The following is a 20030-nucleotide window of genomic DNA, read 5'->3' as shown; positions in this document are numbered from 1 at the left end:
GTCGAAATAAATAAATAATAAGACAAAGAAACAGAAATACTGCAGCATAAAATGCAGCTAAATCCTCCAAAAGGGTAAAAAAATCAGTATTAGTAACAGGAAATATACAATCATGTACATATATAAAGTAGTAATTAGATAATATGACTTATCTAAAACAACCGAACTATCTGAGATAATTACCAGAATTTTCACTGGTAACTTGCTTCTCTGCCTATTTAATGAAGCGGTTATCTTTGATAGTTCAAATGGTTCCAACAATTATACTGTTGCCTACAGCAACTCACCTAAAACTGTCTTACTACTGAACAATATACGAACCTACGCATTTATAAATTGTTCTTTCCCTACTTTCACCATCTCTATAGAACAAACCAAATCCTAATTCTATTTTAAGAGTCATAGGAAAAATTCACAACCAAAATATTAAATAGCACATAAAAGTATTCAACTGCATCTAAAACTTATGTCTAGTTTAATGGCCAGCATATGATAGGGAGAAATAGGATAAGAGACTTGGATAAGGATAGGATAAAGTTTATCCTATCCTGTTTTTTATAACCACCAACAAACTAAATAGCGTTATATGCTTGAGATTGGCCAAATAATTATATGATATACATTATACTAAAACGACAAAGTTACCTTCATGACAAAATTACATTTAATTTATGGCAAATGCTAACACGTGCCCCTAGGGCACTTTATTCCTTAATTAAGGGCAATGTTAGTAAGACACTTAATCTATTAAATAATTTTTAATTTATATAACTTTCATATTTTAATATTTTTTATTTTAAAATGTTAAGAGTCACACATCGGATATGAGATGGCCTAAACATGTATTTCTAAGAAGTGGCAATCCTCATCTTACAAGCCACTGTTTTGTAGGGATTAGTTAGGCCCTCTGAAGCCAGGGTACTCCTAAAATGGTGAAGTACATCTACCGGGTATGCCTACGGTACTTGTATGGTACGCACTGACCGTACCCATTTTTATTTGGTTGATTTGGGATGGTAGATGCAGCAAAAACGTATTGGCGGTTAGAACATCTCTTAAAATATTTTGATTTTTTATTACATTTTAGTGGAAACAGCGGACAAAAAAAAGTAAATCCTCAAAGCATGATGATAGTAATTCACTTAAAAAAATAATTTTTCTAATATTTTATATTAACGTACCAAGGAAACTCCTAATATGGACCGAAAAATGAAGGACCAACAGTGGACCTCGTAATATGACTGGCTACAGCCAATAACAATAACCTTAACATAAATTTCGTATTTTGGGTTTAAATTTTTTTTAGTCTCTCTTCTACCTGTTGGGTAAAAACCCAACACTACCGCAACACAAATCACTAACAAAACCAATCTGCAATTCATTCTCTTCTAAAAAACAATATGGGTACCATTGTTGGTTTCCAACAAATCATTTTTTGTGTTAAACTGAAGAAATAGGGAGCATGTACGTGGCAATTCGGAAGAACACGATCTTGTGTCAGTACAAAAGTGCAGGAGCTACTCATATATTCAATTGTTTCTTACACTGCACCTGAACTTGGTTTCCAAGTTGTTTATCTCTCTAATTATAGTTGTTCTCATCATTTTCTTGACCGACGATTACTTGGATCTGATACTTGATCAGTTATCCTTTAAACAAAAAGGCATTGTGTGTGTTATTTGATATTTTTCTATAACAAAATTAAAATAAAAATTAAATTAAACAAAAGGAGAACAGAAGAAATTCATTGTTTGTTTGAAATGTGTCTATTTGGATAGTGGATATGCTTTTTGTTTGAACTGTACACAAAAAATCATTTCGATGGAACTCATGTTTTCTGAGTATGAATGTAAAGGAAATAAATGAAGGGAAAGCCATAAAACCAATAGCTTCAGTAATTAAAAAAACCGGTTAACATATTCATATACAAGCTATAGGTGGTAATTTAATGAGGTCCACCACTGGACCCTTATGTTTTGGGTCCATATTAGGGGCTTCCAACGTACTAATACCTTCTTTTTTTTCTAAAAATCATGTATTCCGTACCGTACTAACACAACGCTGGTTAGGCCCAACCCATAATTCTAAGACAATGGATTTTGAAGATCATATAAAATGACAGAATCATCCTATTATAATTTAATAATTTGTAATATCAATATTTTTTTTATTCATAAAGTGTATATTTTATTAAATTTGAAATTTATTTGACCACTTCGAGTTTATTTAAATTTAAATTATATAAAACAAAAAAATTAACCCTATTACGAAATTACATACATATTTAAAGTTTTATTTTAAAAAAAATACCTTTATTATTTTTTATTTTACACTTTAAAATTAATATTATTCTTAAATTTTTCATTTTAAATATTTTTTATATTTTATAGGAACTAAAAACATATTTAACCCTAAAAACAAGTATTTAGATTTTAAAGATGATGTGAATGTAATGAGATACCCATTCAAAGTTCATACAAATAAGAAACTTCTGGATTTGTCCAGAGTTAATTAATTTCTTGTATGGCACACTTAACAGAGAAATGCGAGAATTTTCAAGGCTATTTATTTTGTTGTTAGCTTCTTTTTGGCGCTCAGGAATATACAGAGTGAAAGGAAAAATCTCTGCTCCGTGAAGAGAGTTTCCTAGTTTTAATATTTTGTAGATTTTTTAGGAGGTTATCTTATCCTTTGCTCATGAACTTCCCACTGTCTTCTCTATCGAAACTTTATCCCAAAGAGGGTCAAGTATGATAATCAGGTATTTTATCCTTGAATTTACTATCTTTTCTCGTAACAGTTAGCATTTACTGCATCACTCCAAGCCCATGATTCCGTGTATAATAACAGAAATTAATCAACAATTAAGTTAAAAAAAGTGCCTATAGAAGGAAGGGAGACAATGAGGTTCTCTTAATATTACCTGCTGAGCCAACACAAGATGACCTTCACATTTACCAGAACTTCCGGAGAAAAGAGGATATGTGTAATTCCGAAGTTGGACCACAAGAGAGCCCGTATTTAGGAAGATATTTGCCCCATACAGCCGGGAAAATGGTATGTCATTTTCAAGACAAACAGGATCAAGCTTTTTCAGAACCTCAATCATCCCAGCATCTCCACCATCAATTCTTTTCAAGGTTACATCTAAATCTGATGCAGATATAGAAAGAAGAGAAGTCCTCGAAGTACTGGGTTTGAAACCAGCCTGGAAATCTTCTCTACAAGCACCTGACCCTTCAGATAACACTAGATTCTGGCATGCCTTGTAATACGATCGGAATGATCTTTTATAAATTTCTTCTCTTATGGACTCAACGGAAGAAGAATCTTTTACATCAACCTCAATATTGTTAAAAGAAATTTTTCCTTCTTGAGAAGAACTAACGGTGTCTGTAGATTTGGGACCATGCTTTGCCTTCGATATTAATTCATCTAGAAAGTTCAACCGGATAGCTAACTCACCAGCCTCCTTTTTTAGTAACTGATAGTGTTCATCAAGCCATCCCTGAATTGGTTCCTCTTCAATATCAGCGGTTAACTTGCGTATGAACAATTTTAGGCATCCAAATTGTACAGAACTAGGTTTCTTAACTTTGGAGCTGTCTTTCTTCAAAGGAAAAATCAAATTTGTCTTTGAAGCAATTATGAGCTTCAAACCTCGTAACATATTCTCAATGACATCATCAATGGCACGCAATTGCAATCTGTATGGCATGCAAATGTGAACATCAAGACCTTGGATTACCCAATCCCATGTTGTGACCGTATGCCCTTTGCCATCAGATGCACTATCAGAGACACTGGGAATTCTTGAAATTTGCATTCGACTACTCTTGAAGATCCTGGCCCCGTTGAAACTAAGCATAAGTCCTTCAAGGAGCATTCCAATACGAGCATTTTCAGAGAAAATTGACTGCACCTGAACCATACCCTCAACTCCATCTCCTAGCCCAGCCGAAATACTTAACATTTCTACATCAACAGCAAATATTGATTCTTTCTGCTTCTGCTTTTCAAGATGCCCTGGTTCAGAGGTAGCTTCTTGTTTCCCATTAGAATCTCTTCCATGAGATGCATCTCCCATGTGCTCAAGCTTGCTATTATGTACTAGTAACTTCAGTTGCAGTACAAGTTCAATTAGTGATAGATGTACATCAGGCTCCCACCTAAGAGTGATGTCAGTAGCACTGAAAAGAGAACACACAGCAATCTGTTTTAGGCCACCTGATCGCCGTACAAATTTAGCATTTTGCATATCAAGCAATGCCACCTTTGTTACTGGACGGTTTTCCTCCATATACTCTTGATAGACAGATCTGGCTCTTTCGAGTTCAATCTGTGTGGACTGTTTCTCTTTGTTCATGCACAAATTGAATTGAAAAATTTCAAGCGAGACAGAGTACTTGAGCTTCTTGTATTCATTGGAAATATTGGGCATTATGTGGGCATTGCGTGCAGTACCATCTGCTGATACATCTATTACAACTCTACCACCTTGTGAACCATAATTAACACGCTTGGGGTCTGGAACAATTGCATTATCACACCCTGTCTCACCCCAAACATATACAGAACACCTCTCAAGATTAAAGTTCAAAATCTGAGTTCCCTTCCCAGAAGGTTTTGTTAAACGTCCTTGGCTCTGAGTCAATTTTTTTTTTGAAGCAGATAGGGTTTTTAATAGAGCTTGGAATGATATGGCCGTTGATATGAGTGACGCTATTCGCTTGAAAGTAAGATAAACTCCCATTCCAGTCACATCAACAGATAAACCAAGCCTAGGACCATCCTCTTCAGACGATTCCATGTCCTTTTTCCCCCAATCTAAGCTAACCTTTGCAATGTGCATAATGGAGCCACAATTTGATTCCACGCCAAAAACACTTTCTTTTAAGAACTCTTGATATTCATCAGCCAAGTGAAGATTTAACTCTCCAAGTTCAACATGTACTGTAGTCCCGGTATTTGAAATGTTGTTTGCAAACAGATGTGATGATTGTGAACATCCCTAGAATTGGAAAGCAATAAAACCGGTGTCAGTTTCTTCGCAGAGCTAATTTAAAGGAAAACAAAAAATGTAAAACAAGGATAACTACCTTTAAAAAATAGAACTCGGGTATTATCGATATTCGATGTATAATAAATTAAATGAAAGGAATTTCAATTTCAAACGTACAAAATAAACCTCCAATAAATTGTGTAACAATATAAATCTGTAATTAGTAATGTTGTTAGCACAATTAGAATGATGTTAGTATAGTTTCACTTCGTTTTACTAAATCTTGTACAAAAAAAGGAGCTAAGATGCCTGAATATCCCAAACAACAAAATCACATTAGACATTACTAATACTAACCATGCATTACAGTGTTTTAGCAACCACTGGAAACATTTTCCCTAGAAATGTTTCAACATTCTAACACTTTATTAGCAACTTATACAATAATGAAGAAACAAATAAGCACAATACTTACATGATACACGGGTGAACCAACCATATCGAAGAGCACTATTGTCATCTCAGGAGCTGAGACATTGCATGTCCACATGATGATCTTGCCATCAGTTGATTGTGGCTTTACCGCAACAGAAGTTTCTTCTATAAGTACCATTTTTTTCTTCTTTGAGAAACGAAGGAGAAGCAAAGGCTTTAGCCTGTTCATTATAATGTTGCACTGAGTGCCGCCTAGCTTGATTTCAGTTTCAGCTCTAACAGGTGAAATTGGCTGATACAGAAGAATCCAATAACAATAATAAAAATAATAAGTTCCCACATCAAATACAGAAAGGGATTTACAAGCTCCTTTTGAAAATACACACACATACAAAATATGAGAAATGCAAAATAAAAATGAGAATTTCAAATTTCAGATTCCTGTGTATCCAAAAGAAATAAGTTCCAACTTTCTTGAAACTTCTGTTTTTATTATGGTACCATCATTCCTTTTTTAAACCTCCTTGTATTTATCATTTACAGGGTAATACTGATACCCAGTTCTGCATATGCTGTTTTTACTGTTATCCAACCAAAATTTGACGCATGGATTAATTATTTTAAACCCATTTAAAACAAGTTAACGCCGTAATATCTCCGTCATCTCCTTTCCGTTTTATCAGTACCTCTGTTTTCATAGCGCATTCAACCACAACCACAGCGATGAACTCGTAAGTGCCAAGTTCCCAGTGATGGAACTACCGGAAGCCGGCATCGTCAACACAAACTCCATTTTGCCGATACTGCATATTGTCTGATCCGTTTGATGCTCCACCGTATCGCACATAGCACCAAAATGTGTTTCCTTTTTCCTGCAACCACAAGTGCCCATGTCGAGCATGAATTTGGGCGTGTTTGTATGGTTGCTCGTTTCATACATCGCATGTATACTATTAACCTATCATCAAGCATTACAAAATCCAAATGAAACTGCTGCTATCAAGGCCAAGAATACGAGGACAAGGAAGGTGGAGGAGAAGATAATGATTGGCTTATTGATTTAAAAAAATTGAATTAAATAATATTTCAATTTTATTATGAGCATTGTGTTTGGAACCGTTTTCTTCCATGAGCACTACCAGTTTACTGCTATGGTGATAGGCTGGTGGGCGGTTGCAGAGTTACTGAATATTGATAATGAAACGTTAGTTAATAAAAAAGAGAAAAACAATTTAACGGAGTGTAACGTCTGTGCTGTATGTGGCAGTTTTAATCCACCTATCATGTTATGATAGGCCAACAGTAAAAACAGAATAAATGGAACTGTTTATAACTTTCATCCTTATTTCCAATCTTTCTGTTAGAATATCAGGGTCAATTGCGGGTCTAGTACAATGGAAGCATTATGTTAGGGTATCTTATCATGTCATCCTTCAATTATATATCCAATTCTATTCATATCTGCTTTTTTTAATTAAAAAGAAGCAACTGCTTTCTGTAAAGTGCATGGGCAAACTCCCTAACTCCGACAACACACAAACATAAATACATACATATATATATATATGGCAACGATTTCAGCTTCTTATGATCCGAGCATTTTCAATTTGCAATTTATAGATAAATATTAGAATTCGGGTTTGGGACCAACTCAACACCAAAAGCTAGCTCATGGGGTGAGGGTTCCTCCCATTTAAATTATAACCAATATTCATGTGTACCACTATCAACTGTGGGATTCTCGAAAATAACTTTCAGCAGAAATACTTTCCCCAAATTATGTGGCTTTGCACGATAATTTCAAGAATAAAACCATCTATTGTGTAGCCACAAAAAATTCTCAGGTGGTAATTATTGAGGATAAAACACTTCACCACCATGTTAGCTTTACAATAAATATTCTTTTCATAAAAGTAAATTTTTTTATGTTTGCAATTTTATGACTTAATTTTGGGTAAATTTAACTAGGCAAAGTAAAGACAGAGGAATACCAGTTCACAGTGATGCAAAAGGAAAACCAGTTTACAGTGACGCAATGTTAGTGTATATGATAAGGCTGCAAAGTGTGCAGCACTGTATCACCTTATTGTTAAAGACAGTTACTGGCAGCGCCAGTAACTAATTCTGTTGTACTGGTTTTCTGTTGAACACTGTATCACCTCTCATTATGTTATAAGTGGTTACTGACAGATGTCAGTAACGGACTGTGTTGTATAGTTTGTATAAATAGGTACCCTAACACTTGTTCAAATAATGAAAAATCTGGTTCAAAATCCATTTTACACTTTCCAGTTTTCTATCCCTTTCCTTCTGAATCTTGACTGCAAAGGCTACTATGATTGTAAATAATTTACCTGTACTGGGATATACACAAAAGAAACCAAATCCAACTTCAATATCTCAAGGATGGAAGAACCAGCTCCTCTAAGAAGCTGTAATATCAATAAGGCAGAAATTTTGTCAGGAAGAAACAAAACAAATGAAAATAGAAATCATATTACAAGAGCTTCACCAAAATTAACAGTCAAACTCGTACATGAATTTCACTAAACTCCAGTTGAAAATCAAGGCGTGTACTCTCCCCAACATCCTCAGTGGATCGAGATTTGGTGCTTTTCAATTGGATACCTGTGATGTTGTTTTCAATAGAAAGACCATGTTCATGATGCACAAAATTCACATCCAACTTTGGTAGATTGAAGTTGACCTATCAATAACAAAATGCTAAACAGTTGACATTAAAACAATTTTAAAAACCAATGATTTTGAACGCTATGTTTGATTAAATAAAACCAGTGAATGAATATAACCACAAATGTTATCAAATTAAGCAACATGAAGTGGATAAAGACTTTGAATTTCAATGGACCCAAGATTTCCAAAATAATTTACTCAAAGGAAACCAAAAGTCACCAAGGACCCGAACACATACTCCGAGAGACTTACAAGTGAAGGAACCATATTTTGCCCAAAAGCCAAATTCTAGTGTCCAGCGGTCATAAACCGTAACAGAATCAAGACTTTGAAGCAACAAGATCGTAACTTATGCAGTTTCTCTACCCTTCAAATTTCTGAAAAAGAAAATGAAAGTGGCTTGAAAAACTAGACCTATCCACAACAAGGAAACCCATAACCGAAGCACTACATAAAGAGCATAAAGTTGGGGAAAAGCTGCACAAAGACACACCATTACACCACAAAACCCACCAGAAGGATAAACTGATTCTATAATGCATTTTCTTAATAGCCGAGAACTCGGTGTGCTCGGCACTTTGCTGCACAAGAAGGCCAGCATAAGCTTGTGCATTCCCAATGTTGTGTGTAACTGGAATATTCAGTCACTGCAGTACCTGATAGAAGATGAAGAGATTTTATTGTGAACAACGATGTAAACGAGAGCTATGGAATAACTATTTTGGAGTTGTCAAGGGTTTCTGGGAACCAAGAGAAAAGGGAAGGATATAAATGGTTGAGAGAGAATGGGTGACTGTGGTAATGGTTTCAAGGAGGTGGTTGATGGATGACATCGGGGCAAGGGTTTTGGTTTGCACCAATGTGGTGTGTTTGCAGAGATAGAAAAGTGGGGGAGATGCAGTAAGTTGTTTTGAAGACCCCTGGGGGAGAAGATAATTTGTTTCTTGTGGTGCAATGGTCTAGACTCTAGAAAAGTGATTCGAGGAAGAGGAGCCTGAAAAAATTATATAACAATATTTATATGAGAACCCTAAGAGTCTATCTGTAATTAAAAAAATTAAATTTGAATCATTCTGAAAATAATAATATATCTAATGATCAAATATATGGTCCACGGTGAACCGTCCATAATGTGGCTCCATTGTAGCCTCCCCCTATAACCTTTTTTTTTAATGATCCTTCACCTATAGCCTAAACCTTGATATTTGAGGAAGACTGACTGTCTCTATATTTTCCTTACTACATTACTAGATGATAAATACTACCAGCTGCACTAACAGCTTGAGACCATCTAGACTATTGCATTTACAGTACTGCTGTACGCACTAATAGATTCAAGAAAAATATAAATATATAATGCTTGTGGTAGCGATAATAATATATATTCGATAGCAATAATCTTTTCATATCCGGTCAAAATGAATTGACGCTTCAAAATAAAAAACAAATAACAGAAAAATAGTTTCAGCTAGTTTTAAATTCAATAGAAGACATTACATTATGTACCCAAAAAAAATCCAATAGATAACATTATTGAAGTAAAATAAACTTCAACTATTGGGTTGATGTACTTGCTGTGTTTCTTTTGTATTAACATTTTCTATTGTTGGAGCAGATTTCCAATCCTCTCTCTCTCTCTACTTGTTTTCTCTTTCTCTCTTAGTAATTAAATATGTGTGTGTGTGTGTGTGTGTGTGGTAATTAAAAACTGGGCATATGTGTTAATTTCCAACCTTTTCAGGAAACATAGAACTGTACTTGGAGACGGCTGCAAGGGTTTGCTGCTTCTTTGATGGTTTTTTAGAGCTTAAAGAATCAGCTTGTGACCTTATAACACTGTCAGAGTTAGAAGAAGACTCTGATGAACTCTTGCTTTTCAAAAGCAACTCCTCGTTTAAATTCAACGTGACCTCTCCACTGGAAATGTCCAAATTCTTGCTAACTATACCCACTTCCCTGTGTCCAAAAAGAAAAAAGACAGAATTAACCTGGCGGCAATACAAAATAGTGAGAATAAGACTATCCAAGCTGGCAAGCCAAACAAATAGATAACCAATAATGGCTGTAGATTAAAAAGGAAGTTCCATTTGACATCTTATAGGGTGGTTGAAAATTTCTTCAGTGCATATGATGCAACCCAATAAAATTGTGAACCAAACCAATAGAAGCCGATAGTTGATATGGCATTATAAGATATTCACTACATCGTGCAATATTTGTCAAACTAAGTGTTTGTTTCTATCAATTTAGTGCAGAACTAACTGTTGCAGTATATTCTCATATTAAACTAGTAATAATGTACCCATGTATGGACATGGGTCATGTGGGTATGGTCGCCATGTTAAGGAGACAACATAAAATTAAAATATTTAGAATCTCATTTTTGCTTTAGTTTCTCCAAGAAAATACTGGCATTTTCCAACTATAATAGTCAATATACCCCGGATAGCCTACTGTTTAGATTTCATTTTGAATTTACTAAAACTTATGTTTGAACCCTTCCAAACTGAAATCCAAACATACTCTAGATCATCTTATACACTATCTTTTTCTCTACTCCAACCAGCATTCTAACAAGTGCGTGTTAATATTAAAAAAATGAATGGAAAGAAGGAATATACCTATCATGGCCAAATTCACAAGAGACCGAGAACTTTTCACAGAAAAAAGGAGCAGAAGACCTTTCTATAGCAGCAATGGATGCCTGGCACGTAGAACTGCATCCTCCGCCACTTAAATTAGATAACTGCTCACAACTAATCTGTGGCTCACCAATGTGAACAAGAATAGGTAATATTTGTAATCTAACTAACAAACTTGACTTAGATCCACCATCTTTAGATATATCCACATTCAATTCCTTGATTTCAACAGTATATTTTGGTGTCTGCAATGTTCGGGAGAGATTCTTAATGAACAAAAATATTATAATAAAGTCCAAATAGAAACAACAAAAGAAAACAATATATAATACAATTTAGCTTAAAGCTAAAAGTAGTAGACAGTGCGTAAAACTTCATTTTATTCACTAAAGGATGTAATCTTTAAATTTGATGATCTAAAATTGTTTTTCAACAAATTCTGCTACAACCACCACAATACATGAAAATGAAGTCAGACCCAATTTGACCATACAAGCAGAACAATGCAATTGGACATACCTTCAGAACCAGATCAGTCACACAAACTGACAAATATCTTGCAATATTGCCTACAATCATCCACTTCCCTCTTCCTGAAGCACGGGATTTTCTAGTTGTCATCTTCCTTGGGCTTTTATTTGAAGGCCTCATCACAACTTCTAAGTCACAGATTAACACTTGCAGCTTTGGATCCCGAGATATAAAGCCCACACCAAGTTTGACCAGCGACTGGCGTAAGCTGAGCTTAATTTCACCAACAGATACAGATTCAACAGCACCCTGTACAAGTTGTAAATCAACAGAAATAATGTCACTAGCCCATAAAGAAACTAGTCCGGTATCTGATAGCAGAGATAAACATGACACCTTATAGAATAAAAATATAGTTTTTTAACTAGGATCAAGAGTGCATCTGAATAAAGGACAACGATCGGCCGAAGGAAGTTGTCTACATATTTCAGAGGCTGAGAGAAAAATTGATATGAAAAATTATTTAAGAGGAAACTAGCACAAATTGTGAGAGAAGTAACAATTCTTCATTCAATTTTACAGGATTTATAACAACAAAACCCCTCGTAATGAGTGCCTTTTACACTGTCAAACTATGGTCTAATAAAATGAATATTGTAAAGCTCTCCAATGCTTCAAAATTCCAACAATGAAATGTTAGTGATTAAAAGCAAAGAAAAACCTTTTTAAACTTCACTACCACGTCCCTTAAACATTTCCATCCACCAACACGAAATCCAACAGATGCTCCCAAAATCCAACTCAAAATCCAAGCCAATAATCTAGAGGCAAATCTGTAAAAAGAAGCATAATCAAAACCGAGATGTTACAAAGTTTATAGACAAATTGTTTATAGGGAAAATAACAAAGAAATGGTAGCATAATAATACCGTAAATTTAATCATAAACCATTGCATGTTACTATATCATCAATTGAACCATGGAAAAAAAAAATGGGAACTCTACAAAATATCATTAATGTAATATAATTTGAGCAAAAAACTTTGGGGTTTTTTCATCTCAAACGTCCTACAAAAAAGCTCAGTGCTTGCGGGATCAATTAGTGTGCCCAAAAACCAGCACAAGTCTTTTTCAATCGCTTTTTCCTCACTCACACATGTCCTAAAAAGTTTCCAGGTCACTCATCCCACAAATTTTTCAAGTCAAACATGCTTAACTATGTAGTTCTTATATTCTGGACTCCTAAAAGGGATATGCGCCTTATTGATATGAGTGGTGGTAGTGCTAATCAATTCCTTTAAGTCGTCTGCAACAAGCAGTCTCACACGTACAGAGTCTCTAGATCACTCTCATTCTGGTGTATATACAATTTATGCTTAAATGCACTTTTGGTCCCCCTGTTTTCCTCAAAATTAACTTTTAGACCCCCCAATTTCTAAATCTGGACTTTGGTCCCTCTTTTTTACAACCTTTGGGTTTTATAGGGAGTTATAAGGATGGCTTGGTGGCTGGGGTGGATGAGTTGGTGAGTGGAGTGATACGGAGGTCAGGGGTTCGACTCCCACCCACAGCAAAAACTAATTACTAGCATTGGCTGTTTCAAAAAAAAAAAGTCGGTTTTATGGGTTTGAGTTAAGCCTAAAACCTCAGATCCACTCTTGAGATGAACTTACTATGGAACATAATTTCCATACTTCCCAAATATCCTAATTTTCAAAAGATATTGGAATATTAGATATTGGTAACAAAATATGCGATCATAATCAATTCTAAGGTACCCGTTGAGTCCCATCTCACTATTTGTTCACATTAAACTACATGAGTGCACTTGATAAAGTGAGTCCTAAACCTCTGCTAGTTAGTGAGAAGAATAGACCGATGAAGCTTTACTCGCTCGTGGTTGAAAGCTTTCAATGAGGAAAGGGGTGGTAACAAATGAATGTCGAACCATTGAGTTGAGATCATAGCATGTAAATAATTTATCAAGCGGCTACTTTTCTGTTTAATGTACCCGATAAAGATGTACTCTATCTAGTCTAGTTTAATGTTATTAATAACCACGTTGCAATTGGAACATACACTTTCAACTGTTTCAGAGACAGCACTGAATAACGCAATTTTGTAGGAAAAATGAAATTCTATATGTCCTCTAGAGTTCTCCAAAGTTTTGAGTCGCAAGAAGAAAACTAGATAAACAAGCATTATGAATACTACGTAACTAACTGATTGCTCTGTCCCTTACTCTCAATCAAGTGTATTCAGTAGATACACATAAGTGACCAATTGATTCAAACCTAAACATATGCTACAAGAATTCTAACTATGATCTGATTACGTAACTAACCCCTTACTCTCAACCAACTCAACTGTATTCAGTACACATGAGTAACTATTTCCAAAATTCCAATTGATTAATTTCAACCTACCTAAACATATGGTACAAGAATTGTAAATTGAATTTAACCTATAGTTAATTAATTGAGAACTACTTACATGAAAAGTAGCCATAATGCAATGGAAAGTAACAAGAAACCGAAGAGGAAATTGACGGGAGAAGCAGCCATTTGTTGTGAGTAGTGACTGACTAAGCGGAGAATTATGGGAAATTGATTTTCAATAGTAGTCTCGTCGAAGAAAGACGAAGAAGGTTCTGCCGCGTAAGTCCATAGGAATAAGAACCCTAGAAATGGAAAAGGGAATTTGATTTTGAAGCGTGATGATCGGAAGTGTTCGATCGTGTTTGTTTATATTTTATTTGATTTGATTTGATTATGATACCAGATCCGATCCGATTCGATTCAAGAAAGTGTGTAGTGTTTGTTTGTGTTAGCACGATAGAATAGAAGATATATGATACAGGTATATCTCGTGTCACGCGGGCGGGTGGGTACAGCTTTGATTTCGGGAAACGTGCTGCGACACTCTCATTCACTGTTTCTTTCTCTACTAGTCCTTTTTTTTATTACAATACCCAGCGCAGCCAAAAACCCATTGAGAGGAGTAAATTGTACTACTAACCTGTTGTCTCCAATGAATGATCTTTTTTATTTTCAAGCCAATATTAATAGATTTTTTTTAATTTTACCTTTTTATTAATACTATTTTTGTCGCTCTCACATAGTACTAGTAGTAATGGTGATTACAACAATATATGGTAAAGGATAATTTATTTATTTAGTAAAAAATCTTTCTTTCATTCAATTTTAAATTTTTCTTTTTTTTTTTTTTTGACAATTTTATATTTTTCTTAATTTGTGTGAGTTGGTCAAATATGTCATTCATTATAGGTTTGATGAAATAATTTGTAGAATAAATCATCACTAGCTTAAATGCATTATTATGAATACATTTCAAATGAATAAATGGTGATTTACTTCGATCCCATCACTTGCAGTTGTTTGACGTTTACAAAAATAATTAATATTTTTGTCCCAAAATATAGGACTCGATGAGTATTTATTAGATTCTCATTCAACTAATTACTTTGGCTAATCTCCATGTATCGTTATTTATATGAATATTTCTTTAAGATAAATTACCAACGAAATATAATATGTTATATAAAAGGTGTCTCACTTATTTATGTGTCTAAAAGTATAATTAGAGACACCAAAAAATAGATAAAATTACACAATTTTTTAAAAATTTAGATGAAATTACACAATTTTTTTTTATTACAAAGTTTAAGCAAATGTAAGTGATTTCAGAATCGCTTATGAGGATCGCGTTCTTGAGGAATGGACTGTTTGAAAATTGCATGATCGTGAATTCGTGATCTGAGAATTGCAATTTGCTTTGGATCCAAAAAATAATCTGCAACAATTTCAATTTCACCATAATACAACAAAACAGGTTAAACCAACCTCATAGTAGAAAACTCCACCAGATCACAAATCTCACCAATTACACCGCACCGGCCGAAGACGCAACACCGCCTAGGAACGACAGAAATCCCGAACTAGTCACTTCTTGATCATCAGGAAACATATCCTCCGTAACACGAAACGCACCATGCGCACAAGCGATCGTCAATCCAACCATAAGAGCATAAATCAACAACGATCCAACACTTGTGATGAAAATGACGAAGATCGTAAGCAAAGAAAGGATCCCTAGGGTTTCACGATCGGCGAAGGTTCGGCCAAAGAGAACAACAGGTTGATCGGAAGGACAGAAGAGATACAGAAACGACCACGATGCAAGGAGTCCAAGAAGAACAAGCAACGAAAATGGGTGTGATGAGAGAAATTGCGAGAGCGAAAACGATTAGGGTTAGGTAATTGACACGAAAGTATGTGAAATTCTTGTGGATCCGAGTATATGCTTCGAAGAGATTTTCAGGCCATGAAATTGAGGAACGGTCGACGAGTTCGTACCATGGACGGCGCTGTGAGAAGGCTTGACAGAGGGAGGAGGAGATTCGGGAGACGAATGCGCAGAAAGTGGGAGTTGCGATCGGAGGTTGAGATTGGGAGGAAACACCTCCTCCTCCATCGTCGCCGCCGATGTTTATGGTTGTTTGAGAAGTGGAAACGGGGAGTGTCGGTGGAGATGACATGATGGCGCCAGGGGTGTACGTGGGCCGGATTGAATTAGGTTTGCCCAAAACCCGAACCACATAGGGTACTCCGGATTGGGTCTAGCAAAATAACCACATGTTATAACATTGGGCCGGGTTGGGTAAATCCACTAATTTCCAGGTTGGATTGGGTTGGGTAGTGGGTTACCCAAATTATTTTTTTATTTTTTTATGTTAAATATATAAATGTCGAATCTTTATATTTTTTTCATAAAAATAACTCAACTATTACATTTTCTTGAAAAACAGTGTAATTTTTGTCATTATTAAAATTAATCACCCATTTTTTGTATAAACCCACTAATTTATTGGTTGGATAGTGTGTTATCCAAATGATTAATGATTTTTTTTTTTTACTTTTTTAATATCAAATGACTAATAGATGAATCATTATATTTGTTTATGAAAATTATTCAATTTTTTTTTGGCTAGAGGCTTTTTTTTTAAATAGTGTGATTAGTTATCATATTTATTTATAAAAATTATTCAATCTTTATATTTTCATAAAAAATGTATAATTATTTTCAATATAAAAATATTTAATAATCAAATGGCAAAATCTTTAGTATTTTCATAAAAAATATTTCAAAATACATATAGCTATTGGGTTTCTTGTAGAGCTGTCAAAGGGGCCGGCTCGGTCCGGCCTGGAGAGGCCCGGTCAAATAAAGGGGGCGGCCCAGCCCGGCCCGTTAACTTCATGGCATGGCCCACTTAGCCCGGCCCGATAAGCAAAAGCCTACATGGCCCGATGGGCCGGCCCACTAATTTTCATAATATTTTTTAAAATAAAAAAAAAAAAATCTACTAAATTTATGTTATATTTCTCAACCAAATCTTCAAAAAGGTAATTCGTATCCCTATATTTTCTCACAAACAATAATATCTTCCTCTTTATCCTCATCAAACAAACAAACAAATCTCTAACAAATAATCTCATTCTAATCCAATAAGTTTTTTATCATATTATTATTATTATTACTACCCAAAAAAAATTCCAAGTTTTATATCTTTCATTCTTCCATTGTAATTTAAGTAAAAAAAAAAACAAAAATATAGAAAGAATATAAAATAAATACAATAAAAAGATGATAGGCTTAAAATAACCATATTCCAAGTTTTATATCCTTCGTTGTAATTGCACAAAAAAATAAAATAAAATGATATGCTTAAAAATAGGAATAAAACAAATTATAGGTAGGAACAAAACACAAATAATAACAATAAAACAACAAAAATAATAACAAAAATTATATATGAATTTATGCATAAAAATAGTACCAAAATATAACAATAAAAAGATTATAAAAAAAATTTAAATAATTTTTTTAATTCTTTAAGGGGCCAGCCCAAAAGCTTGTGGACCGGCCCATGACGACACATGAAAAAGCCTGACCCGATAAGGCCTGATCCCCTTTTTATGAAGCCCGGCCCGTGTAAAAGGATAGGGCTAATGGGCCGACCCGATAGCCCCGACCCTTTTTGACAGCTCTAGTTTCTTGGGTTGAGTCTGGTTTTACCCAAAACCCGATTATTTTAATGGGTTTTTCATTTTTAAAATCCACATCCACCCACTACCCCGACCCAACCCACTTTTTTTGGTTAGATTGGGTGGGTTTGACCGGGTCGACCGGATTTGCTCAATCCATGTACACCCCTAGGTGATTTCAGAATCGCTTATGAGGATCGCCTTCTTGGGGAATGGACGGTTTGAAAATCGCGTGATCGTGAATTCGTGATCTGAGAATTGCAATTTGCTTTGGATCCAAAAAATAATCTGCAACAATTTCAATTTCACCATAATACAACAAAAGAGGGTTAAACCAACCTCATAATAGAAAACTCCACCAGATCACAAATCTCACCAATTACACCGCACCGGCCGAAGACGCCGCACCGCCTAGGAACGACAGGAATCCCGAACTAGTCACTTCTTGATCATCAAGAAACAGATCATCCGGAACACGAAACGCACCATGCGCACAAGTGATCGCAAATCCAACCATAAGAGCAGAAATCAACAATGATCCAACACTTGTGAGGAAAATGACGAAGATAGTAAGCAAAGAAAGGATCCTTAGGGTTTCACGATCGGCGAAGGTTCGGCCAAAGAGAACAACAGGTTGATCGGAAGGACGGAAGAGATACAGAAACGATCACGATGCAAGGAGACCAAGAAGAACAAGCAACGAAAATGGATGTGTGATGAGAGAAATTGCGAGAGCGAAAACGATTAGGGTTAGGTAATTGACACAAAAGTATGTGAAATTCTTGTGGATCCGAGTATATGCTTCGAAGAGATTTTCAGGCCGTGAAATTGAGGAACGGTCGACGAGTTCGTACCATGGATGGCGCTGTGAGAAGGCTTGACAGAGGGAGGAGGAGATTCGGGAGACGAAGGCGCAGAAAGCGGGAGTTGCGATTGGGAGGAAACACCTCCTCCTCCATCGTCGCCGCCGATGTTTATGGTTGTTTGAGAAGTGGAAACGGGGAGTGTCGGTGGAGATGACATGGTGGCGGTGTAATGGGGTGGGTGAGGATCAATTGTTTATGAAGTACATATACCTCTATGATTAGGTGTGTCGTGGTGTCCGACACTCGTATGACACTCATACGACACGTGTCAGATAGCTTTGACCAGTGTCCAAAAAAAGTCAATTTTTCCTTTACTTTGACACTCCTTTTATCGGTGTCCGACACCTGAAAGACACTCATATGATACGTGTCGGACAAGTGTTCCCCCAAAAAATAATTCTTTTACTTATACTCTCCTTAGGTACATATCAGACATATCTACAAGATTTAAACACATGTCCAAACAACAATATTGATCAATAAAGGATTGAAGACGTTACATTTTGATTAAAATATTTTTAGTTTTTTTCGATAGTAGATGGGTAAATAAAGGTATAATATTATTATATCTTGTTTTAAAACTTTTTTTTTAAGAAATAATTTTCTCAACTTAGATTTACATGTATATATTTTGATTTTCAATATGTATATTTTATTAATATGTAGTGGTGTCGGTGTCCTATATTTTTTACATTAGCGGTATCGTTGTGTCCGTGTCGCAGTGTCCGTGTCAGAGTTCGTGCTTCATAGTCAATTGTGCACAATAATAACATGCTTCAAGCTATCCAGTTCATTGGATTAGTTTTTCGTGCTAATTAAATGAATGACCTTAAAATAGATAAAATTACACAATTTTTTAAAAAGCTAAGGTCAAAATCTATTTTAGGGTAGTTAACTTTTGCCGTCAAATTTCCATATTCCATGAAACTGTGGATGGATTTGGATCGTAGATTCATAGTCTCAATAAAATATTCATTACTAAAACAAATGTTTGGTTTGGGCAATTTATTTTTAGGGTCTTGCTAACATGTGCCTTAGGGCACATGTTAAGAATCCCAAAGTATAAACATTATACATTTTCTTTTTTGAATGGCTAACATGTGCCCTTAAGACGCTTTTCCTTTTATTTTATCAATCAAAAGTTCGCTTGGAAATAAATAGATCATAAAACAAAACAAAGTAGGAGGGAGATTGTGTCATGGGGAAGTACTAGGTCTCCTCGCTCCCTCACCTTAGAAGCGACATTGATATTTATTACTGGACCGCAGGTCCTCAATTATGATTGATCGCCGACAATATTTGAAATTTTATTATCATGTCATTAAATTAATCTTTTACTAGTAAAAGGAAGGTTGAGTTGCTCATAAGCAAGCATTGTGATGATGTGGCACTCTAAAAAATAGTTCCTAATCTCTATTAAAATCTTAATATTGTCTCTTTTAATTTATTAAATTAATTTTTTTTTAAAAAAACTAATGCATTATTTAGCATCATCATAATTGTATGCATCCTTTAACATTCCTCCAAATATAACTTACAAAGTAGAAAAGTTTAGTGACTTTCACTCTCTCTCACACTCTTTATAACCACCACCTCACATTCATTTTCTACTCGTTCCTAAATCTTAACATTTGACAATTTCACTCAATCTTTGAGTTTATTTCTACATGGTGTTATATATACTAATGTTTAGTTTTTGTTATCCTACAATATTCATATGTACTAATGTTTAGTTTTTGTTCTTCATTTGTAGCTTGGAAGAAATAATTTCTCACTGCAGATAGAATGCTAATGGATGAAAAGGTCGGTATTCTCAATTACTCTTATCAAATTATTGTCATTTAAATCTTTA

The 20030-nt window shown here is 35.0% G+C and overlaps 1 protein-coding gene and 2 pseudogenes across 2 annotated transcripts in view; all 3 read right to left on the bottom strand.

Annotated features, from left to right (window-relative positions):
- LOC123918720 (protein SABRE) overlaps positions 1-14222 on the bottom strand; it is a 29972-nt gene extending 15750 nt beyond the window's left edge. Inside the window, exons 1-9 of one of the 2 annotated variants that reach the window (XM_045970848.1) lie at positions 13738-14222; positions 11966-12077; positions 11293-11553; positions 10753-11018; positions 9865-10087; positions 7974-8144; positions 7792-7869; positions 5478-5729; positions 2924-5011 (exon numbers count right to left, since the gene is read on the bottom strand). In XM_045970848.1, the coding sequence (XP_045826804.1) occupies positions 2924-5011; positions 5478-5729; positions 7792-7869; positions 7974-8144; positions 9865-10087; positions 10753-11018; positions 11293-11553; positions 11966-12077; positions 13738-13808 (3522 nt within the window). In that variant the 5' untranslated portion in view covers positions 13809-14222. Of the gene's footprint in view, positions 1-2923; positions 5012-5477; positions 5730-7791; positions 7870-7973; positions 8145-8383; positions 8511-9864; positions 10088-10752; positions 11019-11292; positions 11554-11965; positions 12078-13737 lie in introns of those variants that run through there. The other variant, XM_045970849.1, reaches the window with a different exon arrangement.
- Positions 14223-15147: 925 nt separating this feature from the next.
- LOC123915040 lies at positions 15148-15802 on the bottom strand (annotated as a pseudogene).
- Positions 15803-17691: 1889 nt separating this feature from the next.
- LOC123918452 lies at positions 17692-18335 on the bottom strand (annotated as a pseudogene).
- Between the last annotated feature and the right edge of the window lie 1695 nt (positions 18336-20030).

This window comes from Trifolium pratense, linkage group LG3, assembly GCF_020283565.1.
Source record: "Trifolium pratense cultivar HEN17-A07 linkage group LG3, ARS_RC_1.1, whole genome shotgun sequence".
In the NCBI taxonomy this organism is placed as follows: domain Eukaryota; kingdom Viridiplantae; phylum Streptophyta; class Magnoliopsida; order Fabales; family Fabaceae; genus Trifolium; species Trifolium pratense.
The sequence above is the reverse complement of the archived record's forward strand: the minus strand, read 5'-3'. Positions and strand labels throughout refer to the sequence as shown.